General features: G+C 56.6%; 1 protein-coding gene across 2 annotated transcripts in view; it reads left to right on the forward strand.

Annotated features, from left to right (window-relative positions):
• IGF2R (insulin like growth factor 2 receptor) overlaps positions 1-12043 on the forward strand; it is a 102402-nt gene extending 90359 nt beyond the window's left edge. For both annotated transcript variants that reach the window (XM_027551976.1, XM_027551977.1), the window contains 8 exons: positions 574-710; positions 2902-3016; positions 3922-4068; positions 4457-4644; positions 7750-7936; positions 8404-8556; positions 9507-9576; positions 10229-12043. In XM_027551976.1, coding sequence (XP_027407777.1) covers positions 574-710; positions 2902-3016; positions 3922-4068; positions 4457-4644; positions 7750-7936; positions 8404-8556; positions 9507-9576; positions 10229-10636 — 1405 coding nt within the window. In that variant the 3' untranslated portion in view covers positions 10637-12043. The remainder of the gene's footprint in view (positions 1-573; positions 711-2901; positions 3017-3921; positions 4069-4456; positions 4645-7749; positions 7937-8403; positions 8557-9506; positions 9577-10228) is intronic.
• Positions 12044-12742: the final 699 nt, after the last annotated feature.

Raw genomic sequence — 12742 nt, forward strand, 5'->3', positions numbered from 1 at the left:
CTCCATCCCTGGGTCAGGAAGATCCCCTGGAGAAGGAGATGGCAACCCACTCCAGTATCCTTGCCTGGAGAATCCCAAGGATGGAGGAGCCTGGCGGGCTACAGTCCATGGGGTCGCAACAGTCGGACACGACCTTGACTAAACCACCCATCTGTGTTGGGTTGGTGGGGGTGTTAATTTGCCCCACTTTGCTGCCCCTAGTACCTTGGCTGTGCTGGCCTGACCGCTTCACGCTTAGAGCAGTGGGGAGCGTGGACCCGGAAGCCTCGGGAACCTGAAGACGGGGGAATGCCTTGCCAGGGTTTCAGCCGCTGCCTGTCCTGACTCAGCCGCCTGAGTCTGTTAGCCACCTGACTCTCGGGACTCACCCCGTGTGCCCGGTGGGCACGTGCGCATTTTCAGCGTCCATCCACTCTCTGGCCTTCGTTTACTCAGAGACCTGGGTCAGGGCTGTGTCCAGAGGTGCTGAGAGATGCTCGGACGGTAGCCTCTTCTGAAAGGGCGGGAAGAGCTGCCCCCGAGCGTGTCCGGACAGACGCCGACCTTGCTCACCTCCTCCGTGTTGTTCTGCAGGTACTACATCAACCTGTGTCAGAAAATATACAAGGGACCCCAGGACTGCTCGGAGAGAGCCAGCGTGTGCAAAAAGAGCACCTCTGGCGAGGTACAGGTCCTCGGGCTCGTTCACACACAGAAGCTGGATGTTGTAGGTAAGGCCCTGCGGTCACACGTGTCGCGTCTGAGTTGGGAAGGTGAGGGTGTCGTCCTGGGACTGGAGGGTCAGCGCTGGCTTCCGTCGGAACCTGCAGGAGTGTTATTCTCAGTAACCGTTTCTCAGGCAGCCTGGCACCTCCTGAAGCGTTAGAACCGCCTCGTGTTCTCTGAGATGGCAGGTCCCGATCTGTGTCTAGAGGGCTGGGTCGTCTTGGGATGTCCAGGGCTCCTGTGAGTCGCGGCTCCAACTGTGGGCCGAGTGCCCGAGTCTCCCCGTACACGTGCACGGGTTTATTCGGGAGAAGCCAGACGACAAACACGAAAACCTGGTCAGGACCATCCAGATACATCCTTGTAAATGTCCTAATAATTTGACATCGGAAAATGAAGCTCTTTGTTAATAGTTCTGATGGAAAATTTCTCTTGCAGTTGGTTGTTGAGTGAAAGACTCTTCATGCGAAGGGAGAAGGTTGGGCTTTCTTCACTTAGGGACAGTCAGGGCTGGTGGGAGGGACAAGGAAGAAAACCGTCATTGTGCCTGTTCAGCTGCGGGGAGGGGCTGGGGTTCCCCAAGCTGTCCTGATGAAAGCACAGGGAGACTTAGTCCACTCGAGCCGTTGAAATGGAGAAAGGAAATTCTGGAGGACAACTGTCACCCTGGAGAGTAACCCCGACTCTGCAGGTTGGAAGTGGGGGTGAAGTCAGCCCCCGCCCGGGCCCCAGCAGAAGTGTCCAGACCTCCCAGCCCGTGACCTTGGAGACCTCGGTTGTTGCTGCCGTGAAGGGCGCCGGGGGCTGAGGGTCGTTCTCTTCCTGTGCCTCGTCATCGTGTGGACGTCTGACCTGGGTCTTCCCACAGCCGAGTGCAAAGACTAGGAGGTTGAAGCCTCCTGAAAAGCATAGTGAGACCTCCTGTTCTCTGACACGCCAGGTGGGATCTTGCCTCTCTGGCCCCAACAGGACAACCGTCTAAGGCCCGTCACCGTGACCCCATGTTCACTTAGGGGACATCACCTAATGGGGTGAAGAGTTGGACTCTTATTACAGGAACCAGCAGTCCTCGAGATCTGTGCTTCATACGTGTGTGTGTCATACATGTGTGTGCACACGTGTAACCTTCAGCACTTCTCCAGGTCAGCGTCTTAGTCCACTTCTGAGGTTGAGTGCCTGAGGCCTGGAAGGTCAAGAGTGCTGCCCATCTCGTCTGTGGGGTGGGGCAGCACTTCAGCAAGACCTCCACCTGTTGTTTCCATGTTCTAGGAGTTTAAGCATTTCTCTTCGAAGCTGTGAAACTTCCAGAGTTTTCCAGAGAAGCCCAGTTGTTTATAACAAATTCACCCAGAGTAGCTTTGACCGTGACTGGGGCCGGGAGCCTGGGTCTCACCCCTCAGCTCCCCTTGGTTGGCCCCTGTGCCTCGGCCGTGCCTGGAGGACCCCTGGCAGCTGGTACTGCCCATTCTGGGCCCACTGCCTCTAAGGATGTGGATTGGGTGTGAGCGCCACGCCCGAGGACTGCCGAGAGCCGGGCCTGAGCCTGCTGTGTCCCGGCCCCTGGAGCCTCTATCCGTCCGCTGAGTGGGGCTGGGCTCGGGCGTCCCCAGGGCAGCTCTCAGAACCTCTGGCCCCTGGGAGCCAGGCTGCTGAAAGCGAGTCCCTGCTTCCCTTGGCCCCTGCATACTAGGGCTCTGCTGGTTCCTCAACCACACCCTCTTCAGAAGCAGGAACAGCCCCATGTGGAGCCAGGAGACCGAGCAGACCAGAGCGGTTCTGTGTGGGCCGTCTCTCTGCGAGGTGGAGGTCTCGCCCCCTGCCCTCTTCATCCCAGGTGGCTCGTGGGGCACATGGGGGAAGCGCCGGGCTGGCACAGAGGTTGCAGGGAGCTGGGGATCTCAGGCTGCCGCCGTTACCTGCGGTCCAGCCCTGCACGCATGCCGTGCGGGGGGCTCCTTGCTCGGCCCTGAGCCGCACGCCCTGGGGTCTCCCTATCACACAGGAGAGTGCTCACAGGTAGGGGCTGAGTTGTGACCCCCGGTCTCCTCTGGCCATGCAGGTAGTGACGTGGGCTGGGTGCGAGGCACCAGGCTGGCAGTGCTGACCACCAGGGAGATGAGTCTCCAGAGCCACTTCTGACCTTGAGGCTCCTAGGATGCCCTAGAGATAACGTCAGTTCAATGGTCTGTGTTTCAGATGACAGAGTCATCGTAACTTACTCTAAAGGCCACTACTGTGGGGACAATAAGACAGCGTCTGCTGTCATCGAGCTGACCTGTGCCAAGACAGTGGGGCGGCCTTCGTTCACGAGGTGAGGGTGCGGAGTACCCCACCCCAGGGGGTAGCTGGGCGCTGGGCGGGCTGGGCCCCCGTCAGAACTCCTCCCCGCGGTTTCTGCTTGGCGGCTTAGTGTGCGTGCCTCAGAGAGGATACTGGGGTTGTCACAGTAGCGATGGGGGGGACCGGCCCCTGAGACCCCTAGCCTGGTGGGGCCAGGGCAAGTCTGCAAGGGAGGAGTCCTAGATGGAGCCTGGGACCCGTGCATGAGACTGATAAAGCAGTTGCATAAAGTGGGATTTCACCCGCCTCCGTCTTCAAGGTCTCAGTGCAACTAAGGCTTCACTAATGGGTGCCGCCCACGGCCAGCTGTTCAGGCGGCTGGTCTGGGACTCCCGGCAGGTGGGGCGGCCCCACCTGGAATGCCCTTTTATTTTGCTGGAAATTTCCGCCTCTGGTGCTGGGAGGGCGTTTGGCCAGCAGAGGGAGCATGTGAGCTGTGCTTGTTGAACAGGCCCGATTTCCTTACAGAAGCAGGGCTTGGGAAAGGGGAGACCCACGAACTGTCAAAGGGTCGAAATCAATGCTTGTAAAGCAGGCTTTCAAAAATACGGGAGCAGATCTTCCCAGCTGTTAGATGTTGCCCAGTGTCTAAATGTAAAAAAATTACACGTTGAAGTGCTTGCCTGCTTTTTTTTTTCACATGGTGGTTGAGCTGGATGGTGTTGGGGAAGGGAGATGAAGTCAACCCCCTAGCCTGGAGCGGCTGGTCCCTGGCTGGGGGCGGGAAGGGCTGGGCGGTGGGGGGCTCCTGGGGCCCTGGCAGGCGGGTGGTGGGGGGCTCCCGGGGCAGAAGGGCAGTTGGGCGGAGGAGGGCTCCCGGGGCCCTGGAAGGTGGGCGGAAGGGGGGCCATGACCGCGGTCCGTGTGCCCCTGCAGGTTCGACGTCGACAGCTGCACCTACCACTTCAGCTGGGACTCACGAGCGGCCTGCGCCGTGAAGCCTCAGGAGGTGCAGATGGTGAATGGGACCATCACCAACCCGGCCAACGGCCGGAGCTTCAGCCTCGGGGATATTTACTTCAAGTAAGTGGGGCCGTTCTGTGGGAGCGCCGCCCCGTAATCCTCCCGTCTCTGCCCGGCTGAAGGCTGTGAGACGAAGAGGTCCGTGTTGGCGCGTTTTAGTTACCGTTTCCAGTTACCATTGTCACGTCTGGCTCAGACAGAGGGCAGGCATTGCTTAGCTGTTCGAGTCGAACCCCAAAGATGGCGAGGTCTCTCGAGTGTGAAAATAGTGTCGCTCCTCCTCTTACCATTTGTGATAAGCCCAGGGGTTGGAGCTGGAACCTTCTGGACCGATTTTTGATGAGGAACCTTCTGGCTTTACTAGTTTCTTTCTTTAAGTTTCTTAGCAGCGTCACTAGGTGGGTCCTGGGATCCAGGGCTGTCCCCGAGCCCTTTTCTTTCTCCTCAGACGATTCAGCGCCTCTGGGGACGTGAGAACCAATGGGGACAGGTACATCTACGAGATCCAGCTGTCGTCCATCACGGGCTCCAGCAGCCCCGCCTGCTCTGGGGCCAGCATCTGCCAGAGGAAGGCCAACGACCAGCACTTCAGTCGCAAAGTCGGAACCTCCAACCAAACCAGATACTACGTTCAAGGTAATTCCCTCCACCCGCGTGCCACGTTTAGCTTCCTCGGAGGCACATTAACCTTTTTATGAGCACACACTCCCTTCGGTTAAAACATCAGATTGGTTTTAACCTGAAAGCCCCAGATCCAATCCTGTGTCTTGTGGACTGAGCAGCACATGTCAGAGTCGCAGCGGTTCACTGTCGGGAAGACTTACGTCCTACACAGATGTGCAAAGCCTGGTCTAAACTAGAGGTGGTGAGGTGGGCGTGGAGGACCACAGCCAGAATTACTTTTGGTTGGTTTGGTTTTCATCACAATGCTTCTTTATTTTTAAACTTCAGATGTTACTAGGGGAAGGTAAGAGATTTTGTATTTGTCAAAAGGATGAAAAGAGAGCGACCTGGCCCAAGTGTTCGCAGTGGGTGTGGAAGAAGGCCTTCCGCTACACGGATGCAGCTTTTTCCTGTGTTTCTTTTTTTCCTTCCTTTTTGTTGAGATAAAATTGACATAGAGCCATAGCTCAGATGGTTAAGAATCTGCCTGTAATGCAGGAGACCTGGGTTCGCTCCCTGGGTTGGGAAGATCCCCTGGAGAAGGAAATGGCAACTTACTCCAGTATTCTTGCCTGGAGAATTCCATGGACAGAGGAGCCTGGGGGGCTGTAGTCCATGGGGTCTCACAAGCATTGGACATGACTGAACGACTAACACTGTATAAGTTTAAGGTGTACAGAATTATGATCTGCGTTGTATACATCATGAAATGATTATCACAATAAACTTAGTGACTGTCCATCACGTCCTGTAGGTACAAAATTTAAAAAGTAGAAAAAAAAATTATTTTTCTCTTGTAGTGAGAACTCTTAGGATTTATTCTTTTGACATACAGCAGGGTTCGTTATATTTAGCATGTGGTGTGTGGCATCTGAGTATTACACCCCTGGTAACCGCAAATCTTATCTCTTTTGCTGTGAGTTTGTTGGTTTGTTTCTGAAACATAATTGACCTGCCGTGCTCTGTTAGTTCCAGTTGCACAACATAGCGTTTTCAACATTTCCGTACATTTCAAAAATCATCACCACGCTAGGTCTGGTTGTCATCTGTCACCATGCAAAGACGTGACGTAGTTACTGACTGTGTTCCCACACTTTGCACTTCATATGTACGCTTCTTTCTTGTGCCACTGACGTTTGTACCTCCTCACCCCCCTCACCCATGTCTTTGCTAATTCCTTCTTGACCTGGAAAGAATATTTCCAGGAGGCAGCTCCTGTGTTTTTGTTTTCATCAACTAGTCTTCCTCTGTAAACCATTTCATGGTTTGATTTTTGAACTAGGTAAATGAACTTGCTTTTTTAAAAACAGTTAAATGTGTTTACAAAACCAGCTGACTTTTGACCTCCCCAAGAGGAGGTGGGGTGGGTAGCTGCTCCCTGAGTAGGTGGAGTCTCGGAGAAGTTTCCATGCGTAGGTGGTAAATAAGCCAGTCTCTGTGCTTGGCAGTGCCCACTGGAGCTGGGCAGAGTCCTGCCAGGTCAGCCTGGCTCGCGTCCACGCCTCTCCATCAGGAGCACCTGCAGGCACCCTGCCACTTCTCCTCGGGCCTTCCTGCTGGCACACCTCGGCCTGCCCACCCCCACCCACTTCCGCACTGCCACACCCAGCTCGGGGCTCCCTTCTCTCACCCAGGGGCACTGCCGCTGGTGGGTCTGCAGCAGTGGTCCGGCTCCACGCCGCAGCCCTGGTCAGGGGCCCAGTTACCAGGCTGAGAACCTTATGTCTGTAAGGCCTATGTCTAGTCTAGTTGGCCTCCTGCAGTCCCCAGGCTTAGGGAGCGTGTGTGTGTGTGTGTGTGTGCGCATTTATTTATTCTTGGTTAGATAAATCCCTTTCTTACCTTTTCACTCCATTCACTCACCACCAGTAGGAAATAGGTTTGGTTTTAAGACCTTCGTCTACGTACCACCCCACCACACGTCTGCGTTCATTCCAGAGGGTGAGGGCGGGAGGCCTCCAGGCCCGTCTCTGGCTGAGCTTCGGTATTGCCACCTTGGCTCCTCACCAACCTCATGGCTTTGTGTCCACAGTCCAGGCTGTGGGGCAGCCCTCTCGGGTCACGGCTCAGCCGGGTACGTACGAGTGAGGACCCCGGGGGCCCCCCGAGCCCAGCCCACATGGCCGGCCTCGGGGCTGGCCTCCACTCGCTCCCACCGCACACACCGCACACCCTGGCCCTCTAGCGGGGGCAGCTGCGCACCGGCCGCCAAGCTGTCCTCACGAGGCAGGGTCCGCACAGGGACCCCTTGCGTCTCACACCAGCTGCACATTCAGGGGGCGCTCCTTGGGTGTGATAGCTCGTTAGAAAGACACCACGAAAAGCTGTCTTAGTCATGCTTACAGGTTATTATAGTGAAAGGGTGTAAATTAAAACCAGCCAGTGGGAGAAGCACCGCAGGGTGAAGTCCAGGAGGGAGCCAGACGCTTGTGGCGTCTTCTCCCTGTGGAGTCAGGAGGTGTCAACGGACAAACGTGTGACAGTGTGAACGTGTGATAACGCGCACGGAAGCTCAGGAGCTGACCAGGGAGGCCCACTACGCCTCCATGTCCAGGGTTTGTTGATACTTCATTGTGTATGCTTGACTGACTAGTCAGTTTTTTAGTTGGTTTGCTGACTGGTTGGTTGGTTGCTTGACTGGCTGGTTGGTTAGTTGGTTGGTTGTTCGGTTAGTGGGTTGGTTGGCTGGTTGACTAGTTGACTGGTTGGTTGATTGGTTGGTTAGTGGGCTGATTTGTTGGTTGATTGGTTGCCTACATGGTCAACCCTGGTGTCCAGGCGGACTGAGACATGTGGGCAGCCCCCACTCCACATCATGTTGTTTGCTGAGGACAAAGGCCAGACCTGTCTTAGGGCAAGGTTCAAATCTCTCCCGCTTCCTGACTTAGGGCAGGGGCTCCATATTGTGTGTGAGCAGTCTTGTGAAGGGCTCCTCTGGGACATGAGACGAAGGACCCTTTCGTCTGATTCTAAGTCTCTGCAGACCTTTTGCAGATGATGGAGAGGTAAACTCAGCCCGCTGTTGAAGCACCCATGTTCATGCTACTGTGCCTGTGTGTGCGTCTGCCTTTTTGACAGATGGCGACCTGGATGTGGTGTTCACCTCGTCCTCCAAGTGTGGAAAAGACAAGACAAAGTCTGTGTCCTCCACCATCTTCTTCCACTGTGACCCCCTGGTGAAGGACGGGATCCCCGAGTTCAGCCACGAGACTGCCGACTGCCAGTACCTCTTCTCCTGGCACACCTCTGCCGTGTGCCCGCTGGGGTAAGCGGGGTGCTGGCCCACAGTGTCCCCCAGCCCCAGAGTGCCAAGGCTGGCTCCAGAGATGAGTTGTTGCGAGGGAGAAGTTGTTACCTGGGTTGTGACCCTGTGTCTTCCCAGAGCAGAGAGTCGTGGTCCTGGAAGACCAGGGCAGCTGGTGTGTCCCCCTGAGTCTCTGCTCCAGAAGTGCCTCTGTGCCTTCAGGGCCCCGCAGCAGGGTCAGCAAGGCTGCAGGGGGGCGAGGCATGTTCTCCAAAGCAGCTCTCCTCATCCCCTTAGTGATGGAAGCTCGTGTGGCGGAGGCAGTGTCTTTCGGCCTTTCCTGCCCCTCCACCTCAGTCTCGGCGTCAGAGGGGTTTGCCCACGGGGGTTCTCCCGGCTAGTGGCTCGTGTCTTCCTGGGTGTGGGTGTGCACAGTCAGGGCCTGGGCCTCGCCGGGCAGGGGGCTGAGCGCTGTGGTCTCCCTGTAGGGCGGGCTTCGACGAGGAGATCGCAGGGGATGACGCCCAGGAGCACAAAGGGCTCTCAGAGCGCAGCCAGGCGGTCGGGGCAGTGCTCAGCCTGCTGCTGGTGGCACTCACCGCCTGCCTGCTCACCCTGCTGCTGTACAAGAAGGAGCGCCGGTAAGGAGAGGGGAGGGTCCGGGCGGGGGGCCAGGCCAGAGGCCCAGAGTCAAGCCCTGGCTTCCTCTTCTTGAGCAGCAGCAGCTAGAGCTCTTAAGACCCTGGACGCTGTGTTGTGTAGAGCTTCCTGCGATGACTGTCCGTGCGTCTGAGCTGTCAGGTCACGTGGCCAGATGCCCCATGGGCCTCAGCCCGAGCCCGCCCTGTTCCCAGGACATGGCTCGCTGCACGTGTCCCCACGTGAGCTGACCATCTTCTGATCAACTGACCCCTTCCCTTAAGAGGAGAGCATTTACGAGGTGCCAGCTGTGACCTCACCCCCATCCGTAGTCTCCCCTTTGGGGGATGAAAGGTCTTGTCACTCACGGGCAGGCCAGTGTGACTGTCCAGCAGGTTTCACGTCACCTGTGAACGAGGCCCAGGGCTCTGCATGTGGTCAGCCGTGTCCCAAGGGCAGGGATGGGCCGGCTCTGGGGCTTCCTATCTCCCCCCTCACCTGCCCACCAATCCAGAGGCAAATGACAGGGTCAGGAAGTGCTGACCACCACCACCCCAGAGGCCATCAGCCAGATGCTGGAGTGGGGCAGGAGGTCTGGGTGTGAGCTGGCCCTGGGTTTGCCACTCAGCCCGGTAATCTCAGCACAGCCCTGGGGTGGCAGGGAGGTGTGGGCTTGTTCCATCCGCATGCGGAAGAGCACGCGCAGAGATGTGGGGTAACTCACTCTGGTCTCTGTTAGCACCACAAAGACGGGGCGTGTCTTTGCATACAGGGTTTGAATCTGCTTCTCCTGATTCCATAGCCTTCCTTCCTCTGACTTGGCTCCAAGCCCTGCTGTTGTGGGTTGAGGGAGCGTGTGCTTGGGTGGGCACAGCCTCCTGTCGGGGGGCACAGTGTTGGGGATCCAGGGCGGGGTGGCTCCAGGCTGGAGTAACTGGAACCCCCTTTGCAGGGAGATGGTAATGAGCAGGCTTACCAACTGCTGCCGCCGGAGCGCGAACGTGTCCTACAAGTACTCGAAGGTAAGGCCTGCTGAGGCCTCCGGCGGCTTCCCGCCCCGTCCCCAACCCCGCTAGACACACACACACAGTCCACATGTCGAGATGTCGGCCAGTGGCTGCAAGGAAACCATCATCGCAGGCCGTTCGAAACCGCCGAAGGGGAAACTGCCTCTCGTAGCTCTCAACCTGAACACATTCTTTGTCCTTTCTTCTTCAAGGTTTTCCAATTGTGATGGCGGCTAATTTCTTACAGCATTTAATATTCAGATCGTTTCTACTTTTTGGCTCTTCTACAGAAAGCATGACAATGAAACTTGTTGTGCCCTGGCATTTGGATGATTTCCTTTGGTTGAGTTTCTGGCAGTTGAGCCCAGGTGGCATAAATGCTCTCCTGGCTCTTGATTGTCCTGCCAGCTGCTTTCTAGAAGGTCTCCCTCAACTGCACGCATCCACGTGGTGTCCACCGGGCTCCTTTCCCCTTCGGCACCTCTCTCTACCACTTAGGGCTTCAGGATCAGAGGGCCCGTCCCTGAGTCCCTGACTCTGTCTGCCTTGGTCGGATCTCAGCAGGAGCTGGCGCTTGCCAGCCTTCCCCTTCCTCTCCCTGCTGGGGTTTCAGGGGTGGTCAGATGAGGTCTCAGGTGGGCCCATGGTCCCTGCGGTGTCCTGGCAGGTGAACAAGGAGGAGGAGGCCGACGAGAACGAGACCGAGTGGCTGATGGAGGAGATCCAGCCGCCGGCGCCGCGGCCCGGGAAGGAGGGCCAGGAGAACGGGCACGTGGCCGCCAAGTCGGTGAGAGCTGCCGACACGCTGAGCGCCCTGCACGGCGACGAGCAGGATAGCGAGGACGAGGTCCTGACGCTGCCCGAGGTGAAGGTGCGCCCGCCAGGCCGGGCTCCTGGCGCCGAAGGTGGCCCCCCGCTGCGGCCACTGCCTCGGAAGGCGCCACCGCCGCTGCGGGCGGACGACCGGGTGGGGCTGGTGCGCGGGGAGCCGGCGCGCCGGGGGCGGCCCCGGGCGGCGGCCACGCCCATCAGCACCTTCCACGACGACAGCGACGAGGACCTCCTGCACGTCTAGGCTCGCCCGCGCCGGCTCCGACCAAATCCGATGGGACTCCGTGATGCTTCTGTCCTTGGCCTTTAACGAAAACTGTCCAAAAAAGGGAAGAGTGTTGGTGGTGGGGGAGGAGGGGGGCGCCCCTCTCCGTGGGCACGGGGAGGAGGCGCGGCCGCTGATGGCCGCGCCAGCCCCGGGTCTGTCCCCAGCCCTCACCTTGAGCGTGGCCGCCGTGCGCTTCCTAAAGGCGCCGGGGCCAGACGCGTCTTGGGACTGAGGGCTGCCTTTAAGGAAGACCCTTGCTGCTTTAGGCCCTGTAGGGTATTTGATCATTATATTTTAGCATTTAATTCTCTCCTATTTATTGACTTTTGACAATTACTCAGGTTTGCGAAAAAAGAAAAAAAAAAAAAAAAAACCACCAACAGTTTTTTCCTGCCGGCAGGGGGGTAACCTTTCCTGTCCATCTTTTAGGCGGGGGGAGGCTGTGGGCATGCTCGGACGCTTTGAACTGGTCCACCATGTATCCTCTCAGTTAGACTCCACCACTCTGTCTCTTCTCTTTTGCTTCTGTGGCGTCAGGGCACACGGGTGTGTGCGTGCGCACACGCGTGGGTCCGCGGTTGCCTGGGCTGTGGAGGGAGCCGCCCGCTCTCTGCCTCCCGAGTCAGTAACAGCTGCAGCCTTTTTTTTTTTTTGCATGATGTCTTCGATTCCAGGTGCACAGAGCACACTTATCAGTATTTCTCTCGCCAGCTGGTGAAGTCAAACAACCCACCCAAAGATTGATGTGTGTGTGTGTGTGTGTGCGTGTGTGCGTGTGTGCGCGCGTGCATGCGCACGCCTGTGCCTATGTGCGCACATGTGTGTCTGAGAGAATGGGAGTCGAGATGTCAGACTTTTTTCCAGACTTGGGGTGTAGGTCTCACCTCTTCAGGTTCTCATGATACCACCTTTACTGTGCTTATTTTTTTAAGAAAAAAAAAAAGTGTATCGACCATTCGACCTATAAGAAGCCTTAATTTGCACAGTGCGTGACTCACGGAAGTTGCATGAAAGCCAGTGGGCCAGGCTCTCGCCCCCAGCCTTGCACTTGGATTCCCGCCTGGGCACGGCCAAGACCGGCCGCCCGGTCCGCAGGACGGGAGGGGGGACCGCGTCCTTCCCCGGCTGTTGGCGCCTTTCTCTGAAGTGTTTAACGAATGACTTTTCTGGCATTTATAGAGCTGTATATAGACTCAGTGGTATTCATATTCTGGAAAGCCAACCAACCCGCAGGGTTCCTGGGTTTGTACTCTTGTTTGGCTAGCTTATATGATTTCAACATGAGTGTATTTTTAAAAATTGATTTCTTTCCTCATTTTTTTTCCAATCAAATTTACTGTAATATAAGGTATTCAACGATTTGAATAAAAGATAAATTATTAACTGGGTGGTCCTGCTTTCTGCCCTTAAGTGAAAAGCCCCTGAGTTTGCTGCCGCGTCCGATGCCCTCTCTGTGTCTCCTGTCCCATTCCAAAGACAGTTGTGTCCGGGTGTCGGCCGACCCTTCACAAGTGTCCCTGAGTCTCTCCGAGTGTAGATGCTTACTCAAGGCCCACGGGGGGCTCTGTCAGCTTCACCCACACCTGGTTCTTCCTCCTTCTAAGGAAGCAGACCTTGGGATATTTATTTATTTTTTTTTACCAAAACAGCCACCATGAGTGCAGATCCCACAGTCCTGGTATACAGCCCAGGCTTACATGGAGCGGGGAGGGGGGCTTCTCGTGCATGAATCTGGTTTCCACCTGAAATGACCGACTAGTAACTAGAGCTTCCCGGATGTTACTATGAAGACAGACCGAGCAGGGAGTATGATGTCTGACTATAGACTTATCGGAGTCAGCGCCCTTCCTTTCTGCTCATGTTCTGATTATTTCCAACCGGAGAGACTGTTTTCCCCTTGAGAACTTACAAGCATCTCTCTCGAGACGGACACTCTGGGGTCTTATATAAAGGTTTGCGTTGTGGCCCACGGTTGCTGGTTCTCAGATGCTGTGTCCAGGAAACTTGTCCAAGCCACTCCCTTTTCACTAAGACACAGGAGTCCTCTCTGCCTGGAGAGGCACTCGCGGGCCCTGTGAGTGA

The sequence above is a fragment of the Bos indicus x Bos taurus genome, chromosome 9 (assembly GCF_003369695.1).
Source record: "Bos indicus x Bos taurus breed Angus x Brahman F1 hybrid chromosome 9, Bos_hybrid_MaternalHap_v2.0, whole genome shotgun sequence".
NCBI lineage: Eukaryota > Metazoa > Chordata > Mammalia > Artiodactyla > Bovidae > Bos > Bos indicus x Bos taurus.